This window comes from Lycorma delicatula, chromosome 2, assembly GCF_047948215.1.
Source record: "Lycorma delicatula isolate Av1 chromosome 2, ASM4794821v1, whole genome shotgun sequence".
Classification (NCBI taxonomy): domain Eukaryota; kingdom Metazoa; phylum Arthropoda; class Insecta; order Hemiptera; family Fulgoridae; genus Lycorma; species Lycorma delicatula.
Window position 1 is genome coordinate 159,609,911 of NC_134456.1, and position 18,775 is coordinate 159,628,685.

The 18,775-nt window shown below is 29.3% G+C and overlaps 1 protein-coding gene across 2 annotated transcripts in view; it reads right to left on the bottom strand.

Annotated features, from left to right (window-relative positions):
* Window positions 1-7,492: 7,492 nt before the first annotated feature.
* Window positions 7,493-18,775, bottom strand: part of LOC142319368 (uncharacterized) — a 35,816-nt gene continuing 24,533 nt past the window's right edge. For both annotated transcript variants that reach the window (XM_075356581.1, XM_075356580.1), the window contains exons 5-7: window positions 15,021-15,239; window positions 11,619-11,856; window positions 7,493-8,471 (exon numbers count right to left, since the gene is read on the bottom strand). In XM_075356581.1, the coding sequence (XP_075212696.1) occupies window positions 7,818-8,471; window positions 11,619-11,856; window positions 15,021-15,239 (1,111 nt within the window). In that variant the 3' untranslated portion in view covers window positions 7,493-7,817. The remainder of the gene's footprint in view (window positions 8,472-11,618; window positions 11,857-15,020; window positions 15,240-18,775) is intronic.

The following is an 18,775-nucleotide window of genomic DNA, read 5'->3' on the forward strand; positions in this document are numbered from 1 at the left end:
ATTCAGTTGTATCTGAGTGAACTGGAAAAGTTTAAGGTTACATATTGACATTATAAGCTGTCTCATAGTCACCTTACTATTAACAGATCTCAACCACTATTATTAAAAAAAGGGAGGCAATTTATTTTTTAAAAATAAATTACAAATATAATAGACTCTCACCTTAATTGATTCAGATAGGACTGAAACTGTAACCAGAGAAGAGTTTTTATCTCCTCCAGTTACCCTTACAATTTGTCAAACAGAAAGTCTGCCAGTGAAAAGATGTGAAAAATCAGAACACAAATTACATTAAAAGAAATACTTACCTATAAAATATTTCACAAGAATTATAAGAAATTAGACAAATAAATGAATAAATAAAAATGATAATTTACACTGAGGATTAGTGAATTATAACTAACCTTACTTAAAATAATATTATTTTTAACACTGTAAATATTTTCAATGTAATATTTTTATTATTTATTTTTTCATTGTAATATTTTCACGGAAAATAAATTTTTTACAAAATAAATTATTTTTTTATATGTATTACATATTAATTATTCACCTGTTCAATAAATAAAAGGAAAAACATAATTTCTTAATTCAAAAGATGTAATAAAGAGAAATAAAGCATTAAGCTGATCTTTTCTCCTAAACTGTCTAGAAGCTTAGTAGATACCCAAATTAAATACAACTTTTTAAAAGATACTTTCTTTTTTTCTAATAATTCTAATATTTCAAATTTGCTTGTGAAAAACCCAAATAACACATGCCTGGGAAAACAAAGAAAAATCATTAATGTGTGAGATCTCTTTACCAAAACTGATGCGATTGCTGCAGTATATAGATGAATATTATTTAACAGCAGGATATGATTCACAATAGCAAACATAAAATCATTCCTGTTGCAGCATTGATTCAGCAATTATTTAATCAATAAGCTGTTTAAATCTTACAGTTTGAAGTCTGTTAAAAAATACTGATTATGGAAATGTCTACAGTAATGTTGTATTTATAATTTATTCTGTCTACGTCATTAATTTATAACCATTCAATTCTTTGATCAGTAAGCGGAGAAAGAATCACTTCTTAAAAGAAAAAAAAACTTCTTTTAAATACAGCAATAGCTATTCTGTATTGTTGAAAGACCCAAGTTCCAATTCGGTATAAAGTAGTTTTTTACTAACTGAATTTTTACTAATGGTCTATTTTTAACTGTATTTGAATTCTCATATGCTTTGTTGATATTCTGTCTTAATTACTTATAAATAGTAAGGTTGTTCAAAATGGTCAGCTCAAGATTGGGGGTGAAATAATTGAGAATTAATAACTGAACTCATAGCTAGTTATGAGGCGCATTGTAATCCTAATTTCTTAAGCTAGTTTACACCTCAACAGATTTAGATTTCAACACTTAAGAAAAACTTAAACTTTTAATAGAGATTTTAAGGTTTTATTATCAAATATGCAATTTTCTTTTCTAAGATCACATATTCAGGCCCAAAGAAACTCATTTGGAGTTTCTTTGGGCCTTTGAGTTTCTTTAAACAGACTTAAAAGAAGCTTATTAAAAGATGATAATTACTTTGAAAGTTGACATACATTAGATATTTTTCAAACAAATGTTAAGTAAAAAAAAATTGCACTTAAAAAGTCATATTTAGTAAGTAAATAATAACATCCATTAATTACTTAAATTCAGGTACCAAAACGTTCTCTATAAAAATCCCTCAATAAATAAAAATTGAATTTCTGGCATAAATTAAAATTTATAAACTAATTTTTAATATCACACCATTAATATATTAAAGCCTATAAAAATAACAATTAATATCATACCCATCAGTCACTTTTTAATGAAAATAAATAAATAAAACAAAAGTAATACAATATTTTTAAAACATCTAACATAGGGTTACTACAATTCATTCTTTTTAAGGCATAAATTTACTGATAGTGAAATATTAAAAAAATTAAAAATATATATATTTATTTGTACAGATAAATAATTTTCTACTTTTCTTTCAAATGACAAATATGTTTCATATAAAGAAGCAATAATTAGAGGCTTTTTATAAATTCTCATTTTATAAGTTCTCATTTTATAAATGTATCTTGTAAAATACAAATCTTTAGTCATACATATATCAATTATTCTGGTCAATAATTTTTTTAAATAAATTTTCCACAATTAATAATCCCAGTGATTAATCTGAAATAATTTACTTCTGGCTGTTTTGAAAAATAATAACACTCTCCAAATATTTGTATTTCACATACTAAAACTATTATTACAGGCTTAACCTATTCACTGCCATGGACACCTAAATAAGCAAAAAATCATACGTAATAAGAAACAAAAATTGTTTCCAATGCCATGAGCTTATAGACACAATACCATCCAAATCTCAGTGCACAATAACATAATGATAGTCACATCAATCCCTTTACATATTGGTAATATTAATCATCATTTATAATGTTCAGTTTTTAATTCCAGAACAGGGAATTTTTCTTCAGTTTTAAAACAAACTACAAACAGTACTTAACTCTATTTCACTGAATACTCAAAAAAGAAAGAGCAATGGACTCAACATACGGTATTGTTAAAAGTATGCATTGTGATGTGTTCTAGATGTTGTAGTACTTCTAATGTTTCTCAGACATTTTGTGAAAAAGTATCTGTTCACTAATGGTAACTACAGAACACAGTCTATAATGAAATTTTCTGAAACTACTACAACTACAGATATTTAAAAAATATACATTTATTGAAAAGTAATTAAAAAACTAGTAATTATTTCTGACAACTACTTTTTAGAGTTGATAAACTAAGAACATCACTACAAAATAAAATTTTGGTTGGTCTGGTTTTAAATTTTTTTTTTTGGCAGTGAATGGATCAATAGCATAAAGACATATAAACATGTCTTAAGTTTCATCAGCACCATCTCATTATATATTATAAAAAAATAAAACAATAATTATTTCATGTTAACATCATTACAAATAGTCGTTATGTCTAATCAGATATAACATATTTTCATTTGCCACAAAAATTTATCTATTTTAAAGTAACTGAAAATGGGATTCAGCTATTGTTTTTGGAAGAAATAAATAAGAAAATAATCAACATCATATAAAAAATATAATAGATATAAGTATTGCATGTAGAAAGAATCATAATTTTTACATATAAACAAATACTACGCTAAACAGTTACTGAAATAAATTGGAAAACAAGATAATGCTTGAAAAAAGTTAATTTTTATCATGTAAAACTAAACCTAGACTGCCACTTTAATTTTGAAACAATTTGGAGGGTAATCCTGTTTTCAAATTAACGTAATTTTAATATTTTTGAATTTGAATAATTACCCAACTAATTTGAAGATGGGAGAAGGGGAAAGCTTCATTGCTGTTGTTATAGCTGTTCAATAGTGTTTAAGTATCTTGGTACAAGAGAATTAATTTAAAGTCATTATTTTTAATTGGATTTGTATCTCCAACGCCAGTGCACATAGGTTGTTAGAATTCAATTAGTATTTTCTCCATATAATAAATCTGATACTGTTCAAGTCTGGGTTCAATTAATGTTTAGTAGAACCAAAACTTAACCTAGCCTGTTCTGAGGAGGAATAATTTCAAAATAAAAATATTTCTACTAATAACACTTACTGAAAAAGATTGCATAATCATAAAATTGTCAACAGAACTTACTGAATATAATGTATAGATTGCTATTTACTGTAGTTGTTGTTGATGTTTACATATATTAATAAAACAGAAATACATGCATATTATTAAATGTAGAGTACATTTAACATTAAGCTATATTCTGTAATTTATAAAGATTATACACTATTGAGAGTGTATGTTTTCAATTAGTACAGCGACCTAAAATTTAAATAAATAATTAATGTATTTAATACATACAATAGCCCTTTACATGATATCACGTCCTACAAACGCAAATTAATAAAATCATTACCAATTCAAAGAGAGAATTAAAAATATTTATTTGAACCCGTAACCTCTGGATTAATTTTAGACACTACCACTCCACTATGGAAATCAAATATTACTTGAAAACACAAACACCTATTTTAATGTAAGGATTGAATGCATATATTATTATTGAAAATCAATTCTTTTTGAAGATATGCACCACCGATACAAAAAACACAGCAGAACTGATGATTCTGCTTCAATCTGAACCTGAAGTAAGGACTTCCTCATTTACTAGTACATTCAACTATAAATAAGGCATTAGGATAAAAAGTTAATAATAAAACAATCCAGTGTAACTTTATATAGTCAATATAACATAAAACATCTATAACATTTAGCATTGTAAGCATAAACAAAAGACCAAAATATTAAATACCAAATCAAGGCCTTCTTCACATTTAATCAGTTTCACTTATAGATTGTTTCTGACATATAACTTATTACATTTTTTCATATGCTTTAACAAAGTGAAATTAATAATACTTTAATGGAATTCTCCTTATTCAAAATCAGTACAGCTGATAACTAGGCTTATGTTTTATTAATCATAAATTCTTAATCTGAAAGTTTCATTAATTAACTTAAAATTTCTGTAAACCAGAAGAATGGTAAAAGTAAAGTTGTTTATATAACAGGCTATTTGACTGGTTTCTGGAAACAATCTCAAATTATTTAGTGGTGTTTATCGAGCCCACAAAAAATGGTTACTTTTAATTCTTTTATGTATTTTTTCAAAAAGTAGCAAATAAAAATGCACTATTTAAATAAGCTGCCAAAACACTATCTTGAGCAACATGGTGTCGCACTGACTTCAGTGATGTCACAAGCCAGTAAATAAACATCAAAAGTCACAAGTTGAGTTAGCATTCTGCTGTTTTTTATTTTTTACTGTGATTTACCCAAGAAAATGAGTTACAAATTGTGTGTAGTGCCAGCATGTACAAATAAATCAATAAAAACATTGAAAAAATTATTTGCATGTGTTCCAAAAATTGTCAAAATGTACAAAAAGTGGTTATTACTTGCTCACAGAAATCCTGATGATATAGTGGATAATTCAACTGTTTTCTTCTGTGAAGACCACTTTGATGTCAGTAAGCATATTATTATTAATGAGTATTTCACTGTAAAGACATAATATTTATATTATGGATGATCTATTTTACAATCTGTTTGTAAAAAAAAATTTTTTTTATAGTCACATCAACAATTAATCATTAGCGACTTATCAGTGTAATGTAACTGTACCAGCAAATATGTAGTCTTGATCAAAGTCAGGCCAACTATTCCTGAGATGAATGGTTAATTGAAACCATTGGTGTTTTCAAATTTCTAAGCTCAGCAGTATAAAAATTGTGTTTATTTTTAAAGAAAACTCTGACCATAATGGCATCAACTTTAGGTAGGTTTCCACTGTCTGCTTTCATGAAGTTGCTCTTGATAATCGGATATACAAAAATGTAACATGGAAATCGTAAAATATCACTCAATATTATAATAATTAATAGTTTCAAAATTGCAAGACACCATGAAACCCAAAGGAATGGCAGTCAATGATATTTACTGATGTGTGGTGTCATCATATGAGGATAAATCAAATACAAACGAGATTTTTGTTCCTGAGTGTCTATGGTTGGTAGGACTGGGCCCGCACTTCTAGTATGCTTTGGTGGGGTCATTAGGAGTGGAGAGAGTTGGCCATTTCACACTCCCAACCAATTAGTCTAGTCAATACATGAGTCAAGGACTCATGTATTTGCTTGGCATAAAGAGTTCAAGGAAGGTCAAAAACGAGTGGAAAATCAGGAACATGATTGCCATTCTTGGATCAGCATTACAGACAAAAATTGCTGCGGTCCAAGACATTCTTGAAGACAATCGACAGGTGAGAGTATCCGAAATTCCAGAATAGGTCAGAATAAGTTGTAGGCAAGTTGTGTGTCAAGTGATTATCACAAAAGACCTACAGTACCGCAAAGTGTGTACCTGATTTGCCTTTTGACCGCAAATCAGAAGTTGAGACATGTGGAGGTCTGTCAGACGCTTACAGCAAGGTTTGTGAAAGATGCACATTTTTGAGTCGGATCATCACCTGTGACGAAACGTGGGTCCACCACTACACTCACTAGTCGAAACATGCCGGTATGGTGTGGTGGAAGAAAGGGGAGGCAGCCCCAGTTAAAGCAAAGATTCAACTGTCAGCTGCAAAGGTTCTTTCAACTGTTATTTTGGACCGATGAGGTATTTTGCTCATTGATTTTTTGCATGAGTGACGCACAATCAATGCTGCTTACTACTGGAAGCTGTTGAACTAGGTGAGGGCTGCATATCGCCACAAAAGACAAGACCAGCCGATTCGAGAGGCCATCCTCCTCCATGACAATGCCAGACCCCATACTGCAACTCTAACAGTCTCAAAACTAGAGCAAATGCACTGGACTCAACTTGATCATCCTCCCTACAGCCTCGACCTGTCGCCCTGTGATTTTCATTTGTTTGGGCTGCTTAAAGAAGCTATAGGAGGGCAACAATTTGAAGATGATGAGAGCATGGAGGGATTTGTGCGCAATTCGCTCCTGATGCCTGATTGGCATTCTACGAAGCTGTGATAAAAAACCGTCCTTCTCATTGGGAAAAAATATTTCTAAAGCAGGGAACTATGTAGAAAAATAAATTATATTTACCTTTTATTTTTCAATAAATAAATTAAAAAATAAAATCCCATTTATAATTGATTTACCCTCATAGATTCAGCCATCAGCCAATCAACAGTTTTCAATCAAATGGTCCCAGCTAAAAAAAAAAAAAAAAAAATTGGATAAATATCCAATAATTTTTTAGTCAGAAAATCGCTTTCAAAACCCATCTCGGCAAATATCAATACTTACGACATTATTTTTCACACTGTCAAATAGCCTATTACAAAAAAAATCATGGAAATGCATTAAGTGAATACATAATGTTCATTGACAAAATGTCTTTAATTTAAACCTATACAATAAAAAAAAAAGACAAATGGAGAGACAAGTAAGTTATTAGTAATTACTTCTTTACATGATGTTTCAAGATATTAACCTCAATAAACTGCTGGTTTCCTACCTCTTGGAAGTTGATTCATCTTATTTCAACTTAAATAAATTAGCAATTTTTAAAATAATGGTTTCATGCCTTATGTCTTTTTTCCATTTACCTCTTAATTTTTAACCACTATACGTGGATATACTAATCAACAAGAATAATACTTTTGAATAATTAAATATGATCCTATATTTATACAGCATCTAAATAGGCTGCATACACAATACATAAATTGTATTGCGGAATGAATTAGCATTTAAAAAGTGTAACTTCCAGCTTTTCCTATCAACCTTATTTTTAATTTAAACCTTCTTCAATTATTTTTCCATTCCATTATCCTAAATCTATTTATATATAAAAAATAAATAAATATAATAATTGTAGCACAATAAACAAATAAATAATAACCTCATAATCAGCCTCAACTGTATATTTAATCATAAACAATAACACAGAAAACAAATGAAATACTTTACGACAACCTCAGTGACTAAAAATAGTATAAACTGTAACAAAATTTAATCTGGAGCTATAAAAAAAGCCTTGAGTGATTAGAAATATAAAAATAATTATATTTCATTGTGTAATATTAAAAGTCTTATATTTGAAAAAAAAAAAATTGTAATGTCTAATATTTGTAAAGTATGACTAGTTAAGTAATTAATTATTATTATTTAATGGAGGGTTGATTTTAAAATGATTATTTTTTGTTACAGAATAATATCAGTAATTCAGCACTGTTATTGATGTGTTTTACTTAACAAATGAGAATTAAATTCGTAAACATTACAACACTGTTCACCACAGATATTACACTTCCAAGGATTAGCATCAGAATGACAGCCTTTATGAAGAAAATATAAAGTTTGATCAGGAAAACCGATACCACAGAATATACATTGTAGTGAAGATGGTACACGTTTGCTAACAGACAAGCACCGCCAGTCAGGAGGAGTGTTAGGTGTATCCGTGCTTGAACCTTCTGGACGAGATCTACCGACTGTAAGTCCCGTGCCTCTTCGTTTAAGATCTTCTCGAAGAAGAGACTTCAGGGGTGATACTTTGATTAATGATGTTAGACTACTGGATGTACCAGACTGACCATTTCTAGTAGTACTCAAATTTACAGGACCATTTGGTCGTTTTTCATCATCAGGTTCTTGTTTAATTGGAATCAATGACACTGAAGGTGTAATCGGACTTACTTCAGTATCAGACCTGAGTCCACTTAATGTACTGGTGGGTGGATTACCGTTTGAATCAGCTGAGTGTGGTGAACCTGGACAGTCCATTCCATTACCTTCTAATGTTGTGTTACCACCACCACCTCCATTTAGTCGAAGTGAAGCTTCCCCAGTGGAAGAAAGGCAACTCCCAATCGTCTGGTCACGTATCTGTTATGATAATAAACCAAATTAATATTTCTGAAAAGTTAACAGCATGTTTTGAATACTATACTGATTATGTAGAATGTTGCTATAAGCACTATCCTAAAAGCGAATGATTTTTATTAATCTGCAAATTATAAATTAAATTTTCACTCATATTAATAATCTAGATAAATTACATTATTATCTCATTAATACAAGACACTAAATCATTTTACAGAATATCTAAAAAGCAGGTACTGATTTAAGTAATTTGTCTACAGAAGTTACAGTCACCGCTGGTCAAATAAAAAACTACTTATTACTCTACAATCACACTTAATTTTTATAATTTTAAAAGACAAGTTTTTACATCCTGCTGCAAAACTATTCTCAAATATTAAAACTTTACAAGACTTCTTTAACTTAATATTTTATGCTTTTTCAATCCTCTGGTAGTAATAGAAATTGCTTTACTTTTCTCAATTACTTATTAACCTCTTCTTTTTAATTCAATTCAGTAATTTTATATTTATAATTGTTTTAGGATTTAGCATTTTCTCTTTACCTAAAATCATAAAGTCATCTAGAAACAGTAGAAACCTTTAACCTTTCTCTTCTCTTCTAAGTTAAACCCACTTTCTTATTCATTTCATCCATTACTAAAAACAACTAAGAAAGATATTTCCCATTTTTATTAACAAAAATTCATTTATCTCAACAAAAGAGTAACTTTATTCAGAGAAAAAAATTATGCAGTATAAAAAGTAAAATATTTATTTTTATGTAGTACAAAAATAAAAAAATCAAATTCAAGATAGACTGCTGAAACAATGAAAATATTCGTAAATAAACTCCTCCATAGTTTTGTGCAAAAGATGACTCTTCATTATTTTACTTTATAAAAAAATATACTCATTCTAATCAAAAATTTTACAGAAAATGAATTAAAAATAAAAAGAAACAGAAATAAGTAAAACAATCAAGAAGCAAATTAGAATAAAATGAAACTATACACAAATAAAAAAAAATAATTTTAATATTATCATCATATTGTAACAAGACTGGTATAGCGGGCCTGAGTAACAGATTCCTACCAATTATTATGAAAGTAATAAAAAATTTAATTGGAAGAATCCAGAAAGAGAGAAAAAGGAGAACCTTTTTGTAAAGAAAAGGTCAATTTAACAATCATCCTTTGTTATACAGGTGTTCATGCAATGAACACCTGTTGTGTGGTTAGAAGAGACCAGGTTTGGAATTCATGGGAACAAAAGCCTCAGTCAACTGTTCTCACGCTTTGACTTGGGTCCGGTCCAGCAGGTAAGAGGCTAGCAGTATAAATATTTAGGGTAGGATCAACTAAAAAAGATTCTATTAGAACCAGTCTGCAAGGAGAGTCTGAGAGTTGTGTGGAGTTATGTGGGTACAGTGGAGTTCTGCAAACCAGTCCAGCGAGATGTTACGACGATGGTCCAGTAAGGAGAGTCACAGGTATGAGTCTCCGAGACGTGAGTCCAGCGAGGAGAGTCTTGAATCCAATTCAATATGAGTAAGATGACACCATGAGTAATTCCAGTAAACAGGAAATACTATCGATGAGTTACAGTACAACTATAAGTGTACAAGTGAAAGAAATAATGCAATAAACTTCATTCATAAACTGTTAGAGTAGACAGCAAAGGTATTTGCAAGCGAACTTTATACAATTGTTTGTAAATATAAGACTAGTGGTTAGAAAGGATTAAGACTAGCGGTTTCTTTTGTTATGGGTCTGAATTCATGTTTTTTATTAATCTACCTGGAATAAATTCTGAATGATTATTTATTTTGAACTCTGTCTTGTGTGTAATTTATATTTATTATTTACTATGGACATTTATCACTATTTGATGGGTAATATTATGATTGTTATCCTTTGCTGATTATGTTATGTATTATGCTCTGTTTTGATTATGTTATTAATCGATTTGTTTGTTATTGACATGCAACATTACTGTTTACTACTATTATCCTGATTATTATTTGTGGTTGTAATTACTATATTAATATTTGTGTTAATTAACTTGTCACTTATTATAATCATTATTGTATTTATCACCATTGTTATTATTATTAATTTGTCTGGTTGTAATTATGACCAATTTAAAACAATAAACTGTAATTATATAAACATTCTAAATTGTCAATGTCTCAATATCCTGATCGAACCACGCGACAATATGCTTATGTACCCTTAGGCAGGTTTCTTGCACCATGTTGATCTCCATTTTATTTTATTTGTAGACAGACCCTTTTCTCCTTTCAGATCTATAAATGTCAACTTTTTACGAACTCTCCTCCTTTCATCTTCAACCATTCCTTCTAGCACTATTTTAACTAAACCCTCTCCACTCATGACATGACCAAACCAGTTGTTTTCCTTTCTCAAATTGTTTTCATCAGGCTCTGATTTTCACTCAATACCATTTCATTTTTCACCCTGTTCATCCACTTAATTTTCTTCAACCCACATTTCAAATGCTTCAAGCCTTTCCCTGTTTCTTTTTTGCAATGTCTACATCTAACATCCATAAAAGTACTCTCCAGACATAGCATTTGACTAGGCATTTTTTCAAGTTTAATGCTAACTTAGTACATGATAATTGTTTTTTCCTGTTTTCAAATATTCACATGCACAACTTCAGATACACTACTACAACAGCAGATCTAAATTTTAATCAAATTGTTCAAGTAGTTTTAAAGATATTTCAGCCATAAAAGTTTGTAAAAAGACCTACAAAATAAATACATAGGGAAACCATAATTTGGTATTTTCGTACTTCTCATAATTAATTTTCATCCCTCAACCCCACCATGCGATCAAAAGTAATACTGTACTTTTCTTCGAAAAGTCAATAAAAAATGTTTTTGTTGAATGCTTATATTGTATATGTCATTATTTGATTAACAGGAAAGAAGAATGATTACCCACTATTTTAATTAATTTCACAACAAATTCAAAGGTAGAAACATCCTAAGAAAAGATTTTTAATGTATTCCACACATCTTATTAAAGAAAAATTAATAAAAAGAAGAGTTAATACATCTTTTACATTTAATAAATAAGTTTTTAAAGCAGATGATAAAAATAATCTTTAATTATTATAAATTTATTAATAAGAGATAGCTGACCTGATGATTAGGAGAATATGGGGGTGCAGGTGGTCCATCAGCCATTGATATTTCAACATGTGGTGTCAAGAAATGCATCGGTGGTGTTGCATTATCTGCAGATCTAGCACCAGTAGAGTCACCACTGTCACTACAACCACCACCAATGACTCCACCTTCTCTATCCTGTTCGATAAGTGCACCTCCTAGTGATCTCCCACCAGGATTGGGACCTGGGTTGTCCAGATCAATACCATGTCTACAAAGTACAAAGACGAGAACTTAAATGATTACACTGATTTCACATTTGCGAGGAAAGCAGGGCATAAATATGAATTAAATGTACAAAATATTATGACACAATAAATGTTACAAGTAAAAATATCAGTGCATAATTAAATGATATGAAACATACAATAAGTTTAGGAAAACTTATCTGAAATGTTTCTGATTACCACAGGTAATCATCTGCAATGGTAAAATTGTCTGGAATCTATGTAATGATTTCAATAGATTTTTTGGTGCTGAAAATGAAAAGTGAGAAAAATATTTTTAAAAATCTATCATTACAGTTTGTTGTTGATCTGTAGACGTTATAAAGGGACATTTTATAAAATTGTAGTTTAAATACATTATCATAATTTTGTTTTATGTATGAAAATGCAAGAGGTTGATATTTTGAATAAAAATATAGTAGATTTCAGATAAAGAAGTTAAAAGTAGTAATAAATCTATAACATAAAATCACTTTTGTGTGTTACTACATGTCTGTGATCATTTTTCTGTTACAGCGTGTCTACCACCACAATCTACCATTCTATACAAAAAATTAAATTAAATTCAGTACTTTTTTTTACAACTGTGGTATGCATTTGTGTTATTAGTTTGCTAAAACTAAAAACATATTCTATCCTTTGGGCAAAATTTTAAGGTATGGGACCTAAAGTAACCATATTTCACCACCCCTTGACCATTATTAACAAAAATTAAATGGTGTTAATGCTCCATATAAAGAAATTAACATGCCAAATTTTATCCAAATCAGTTAATCCAATCTGGAAAATATCATGCAAAAACAGATCAAAATATATACATTCTTTTGGAATTCTCAATGCTAAAATTGTATTTTTTATTAAGTGAGGAGGTCATGAAATGTAGCTCTGAAAAACCCTGATGTGCAAAATTTGATCTGATTGGCATACTTTTCTTTACGTAGCATACTGTATAGCTAAAACAGTACAATTATTAACCAGGAAAAGTAAAAAAAAGAAACAAGAAAAAGAAAAGGAGGTGCAATCAAAAATTATCAGATGTGTCATAAAAACAAAAATATTTAACCTATTTAGTTCAGTGACTTGTTCCCTAAATACAGTCAAAATTCCCTGCGAATTTTGACACTATTCTAAGCTTAAAATTCTGTGTAAAGGAAAGAGATTTGAAGACAGAGAAGAAATCAAAAGAAATGTGATATAAGAAGTCTTATGATGCTCACTAAAAATAACTTTGAAAATGCTTTCAATAATGAAACATCATTGGGGGTGCATTACATTAGAAGAGCCTTACTTTGAAGCGGGCAAATCATTGAGCTAAATAGGTTAAGTATTATTGTTTCTATGAAACAAGGTCAGATATTACAAATATATATTTTGTTTTAATAAAAAAAGGGAACAGTTGCATCTGATATTATGCTGACTTACTAAATGACTACATACGAGGTGTGGCTATTAAATAACGAGATTAATGCTGTAAAATATTGTATTTTAAATTTCTACATATTTAGTTATTATCTCCTTCAAAATACACCCCTCCTCTATCCCTACAATGCTCCATGCATATTTTTTATTATTCAAAACAGTGCTTGAAGTCTTCTTCTGTGAGCTCTTTCATGTCATATGCTGCTTTTTCTTTCACAGCTTCAACGGTCTGAAATATTTTTCCTTTTAATGCATATTTGACCTTGGAGAACAGATAAAAGTCACATGGTGCCAGGCCAGGATGGTCTAACACTTGAATATTATATTTAGCTAAAAACATCTTGACAGACAATGCAGTGTGAGGTGGTACGTTGTCCTGATGAAGAACCCATGACTTATTCTTCTACAATTCGGGTTGTTTTTTTTCTTATTTTTTCACAAAGTTGAACATGGACTTGAATAAAGACAAGAATAGTTAACAGATGGTCAGATCGGATCAGATTACCAATTTTTTAATATTTTTATCAGTTTTTGACGTGGAAGGGTGACCCGGGCAAATGTAATCTTCAATGTATTCTCAGAAATCTTGGAAACATTTAAAACCAAATAAAAACTCATGTACATTATAAAAATCCACTGCCATATACTTTTTTTAATAAAAAAAAGTTTCGGTAGTGGTTTTTCCAAGTTTCATATAAAATTTCATGACAATTTTTTGCTCTAATAACACAATTATTTTTTTGGCAAAACAAAAAAAAACAGACGTTATCCAAACGAAGGCCACGGCCAGATTAATGTCTACAGAAACTGGAGTGGCAACAATCGAAAGAGAAGGCTTCGTGCTACACACCTGTCAGTCGTACAAATTTGACATATGCGCAGTTCTTCTGTAGCAACATTGGTTTCGTTATTTAATAGCCTCACCTCATATACATTCTCAGTTCAGTGTTCAAGAAGACCCTTAATCCACCTTAATTTTTAACTGTTTAGGAGTAAAAATTTTGTAGCTCTTATTTAATAATCTCTGTGACCAAATGGTAGCACCTCTGCCTTTCATCCAGAAGGTACTGGGTTTAAATCCCCTGTCAGACTTGGCATTTTTCATATAGAATGAGATTCATCTTTCATAAAGTAAACATAATTGGGTGTAAGCCTGTTGTTACTTTGAAAACAAATAAATAAAAAAAGAACTAAGTTTTACATAATAATCAACCTCCCCATTTCTCAGTGGGTTGCATATGGGAAGGGATCAAAAATTTTAAAATGATTAGTGAAAAACAAAAAAATTAATAAATTTAAATGTTAATACAACCACACAATCCCAAAAATTCAAAATATAAGGAACATTTGTCATTAAATTATTACTTTTTTAATAATACTTTTCATTATCACAACTTAAGGTGTTTATTTATTTTATTTTTGTATAGATATCAGAAAACTATAATACTATCACAAAAAATTTGTATGACTTACTTAACTTGGTTATAATAACGTATTGTCCTTAGCCATTATAGCAACAATAGATAAAATGATGATGATGATGATTTGTAAGACAGAAATATAAGAAGCAAAATAAAATTATAAATAAATTAGCTGCATGAAAATATTCAGCATGAATAAACAAGGTTTAACCAAAGTTCCATGGAAAAATCACATTTATTAAAGATTGTATTCCTAAATTAAATTACTTTGTTATAATTAATAAAATTACAAATAATGAAAAAAAGACCTGTTAAAAAAATGGACACGTAAACTTTTCATTGAGCCAGCACGGTAACTGCACAAAGGACAGGATTTTATCATATCATGTTGTCCAACATGTTCATTTTGAAAATGTGCTCTCATTGCAATTTGTCGCTGAAATCCTCTATTACATATAGGACAATGGTAAGGCAAAGTCTTAGTATGCGTTGTAAAATGTTCAGCAAGATGATCCTTTCTGAAAAATCTGAAACAATAGAACATAATATAAAAAAACACAAATAAACACACTCTAAATTAAAAAAATTAAAACAAGTAATTTCAAAACAAAGATTTTGGTTTTAAGACCCAAATGGAAAAGATCATCAAGCAAATCCCTTTCAGATTCCAAAAAAACATGACCTATGATTTACCTAAGCAGTAAATTCCTGCAAAGATAAGTTTAGAAGGTCATTTTATCTGACTCACAGCACATCTTCTTTCTCATAGAGAAAAACATTGTTCCTGTACAGTCCCACATCCTATAAAAAAGAAGCAGTAGCTGCCACCCTCACCCTTCAGCAACAATGTGACAAGCCAGTAATTACAATTCCTGTAGTCGTTATTCAAGTGATAAGTAATAGTAGTAAGGGAAGAGGAAGGAGGTAATTTAATTCTGCCTGATTAACATAATATCAACAACATATGACTAAATTAGTTATTTATTATTTTAAACTAATTACATAAATTTAAGAACAGCAGTTAAGTGATCATTCACAATATGTGTAAGATTCTTATTCAAATAACATTCAAATTTTAAATATTCAGTTATGCAAGATGAGTTCATCTAGTAATATAGAGTCAGTAGTTACAGAATTTATTATAATAGAAATAAATGTAAAAAAATTGTTTAATATATGACAGAAAATGCAATAATGTACTAAAATCTGTAAAACACTAATTTGTATACTTATTTGATAATGTTAAAATTGAGAAATATAAAATATACAGAAACACATTCAGTAAACTATCACTTTTACTCACAAGTTAATAGGACATTCATTCATTTCATAATAAACTCTATAAATTTCAGAATCTATTAATCATAGATTGTCTATAATCAGCCTAAATTATATGCATTTCAGTCTACTTATAATATAGAACATTCCTGAGATAACAGAGAAACTTTGGAAGTAGACTCAGATCAAAATAAGAAAAAAAATTCCTATAATTGTATGATCAAAAATGCTTAGTTTTACATCTGACAAAAATTCAAGATATATTGCTTCAGTAAACATTTTCAATAGGAAAAAAATGTTACAATTTTTGTTAGAAAATTAAAAATAGGGGCCCTATTAATTTTTAAATTATTAATTTCTCTGTAACTGTGCTTTTTCATTATCTATTTTGTTTATTAGGAAAAATTTAAGTATTTTATTATGAAGTAAATGACACATCACCTATTATATGAGATTAAAAACCGAGTTACATTGAAATAAGTCAATTTGAATTTTGAGCCATTTTTCACTTTTTCAATTATAAAATAACACTAAAAAAAGAAATTTACAAACTTAAAATATTAAAAAATTAAGTTTTTTATTGAAAAAATAACCTTGCTAAATAACGATTAAACGACTATTTATAGTGTTTGTAAATACGATAGCGGTCCGGAAAGTAACTTACATTTGTGCCTGTCATGGAGATAGGTGGGGCAGAGCCGCCATCTTGGGATTAAAATGTTTCTCTCAGTACGCATCAAGCCATCGTAGCATGTGAACTGTGATTTTTCTACTTTGTTCATTGTGAATTATTGAAATATGCGTTTCAACAGAAAATCCTGTGAGTTATGAGGTGCGTTCAGTGATTAGGTTTTCACTGGCAAAAAACCTCAAACCAACTGAAATTCATCGGCAACTTTGTGAAGTGTATGGAGATGGAATAATGAGTGAAAGTGGAGTGAGGCAGTGGTGCACTAATGTTCATGATGAGGACCGTATTGGTCGGCTTAGCCATGTGACTGATGAACTGACAATGAAAATCAATGATAAAATTCATGAAAATTGCCGCATTACAATTACAGAACTCTTGCTTCATTTCCTCAAAATTTCACTAAGTTTACTACATGAAATTGCATCGAGGAAGCTTGGTTATTACAAGTTTTGTACAAGATGGGTGCCAAAAATCTAAGGCGGCAGATTTCTACAGAGAAGAAATTGAAAAGCTTGTGCGTCGTTATAAGTGCCTCAATTTAAATGGCGACTATGTAAAAAAATAATTTAAGATTGTCCATTTTAACTATATATAGTAAAATTTATTTTTCTTATTTGGTTGGTTTTTTATTTCAAAACGTATGTTACTTTCTGGACAGCCCTCGTATATGCTTTAAAAACTGACAATGAACAAGAATTTACAATAAGTATTTCAAGTTCTCTTAATTTGAGCCAATACAAGTGTGAGAATGTTTGTTTATAGAATGTAGTATTTTTTCAAATGATGTAAGGAAATACATTGAACAACACATGTGGTGAAAAAGCATGGGTAGGGAGAAAAGGCCCATGGCCAGTTAATTTTCCCAATCTTAACTTCACTGATTTTTGGGTCATATGATAATATTTATGTATTTAAGACAATTGTTCATGAAGAAATACTAAACCATCATAGTTTTGATGTCTATGAAACAAACCAGAGATATTTGAAAAGTGCAATTTGTATTGAGCCAATACAAGTGTGAGAATGTTTGTTTATAGAATGTAGTATTTTTTCAAATGATGTAAGGAAATACATTGAACAACACATGTGGTGAAAAAGCATGGGTAGGGAGAAAAGGCCCATGGCCAGTTAATTTTCCCAATCTTAACTTCACTGATTTTTGGGTCATATGATAATATTTATGTATTTAAGACAATTGTTCATGAAGAAATACTAAACCATCATAGTTTTGATGTCTATGAAACAAACCAGAGATATTTGAAAAGTGCAATTTGTTATGAACCCACAACTAGTTAGTTCATGCTTGCATTGCTTTAAATGGTTGACATGTTAAGCACTTATTGTAAATGCATTTTCAACATCAGTTTTCAAAGTAGTCACTTATTTATGGACAATGTTATAAAATGTAGTATATCTAATTTAGTAATTAATAATGTTGTTTTTTAAATAATAAAACTTAAATTTTTCTTCTCTAACATTCAATATTTATAACTTTCTCATTTTAGTGTTTTTCCTTAATGGAAGAAAAAAAAATGGCTCATAATTCAGTCAACCCCTGCAATGATTTCTCCCATAATTCAGTTGTTTTAACTGCATTTAAATAAATGAAGTTCATAATAAAAGATTGAAATAAAAAGAGAAATTACAAACAACAAATAGAGATATTAATGATGTAAAGTTAAATATTGCACTTATTTTGAAATTTGCTGATGAAAAGTTTTCAATTCATTTTTTTTTCATTGAGAATATAAGTCATACAAAAATTCTATTAAAATATCACAATTTGTTCTTGAATTTATATGAAAAAAAAACACAAAACATCAGTTCTGAATAATTACAGAAATGACTCCTTTTTTAATAATTCTGTAAAAAATAAAACTAACAAAGACTTACAAATCATCTTTCCAATTGATAAGGGAAGGCTAATAATTACATAATTGGTAATGACTAATTGCGTAATTGGTAATTGTACGCATACAAATATTATTCATTATTATACAATGTATAGCACTGTAAATACCTATTTGTTAATGACAGAAATGTATAACAAGAGAAAACACTAACTAGTAAATCAATCACAAAATATATCTTTCA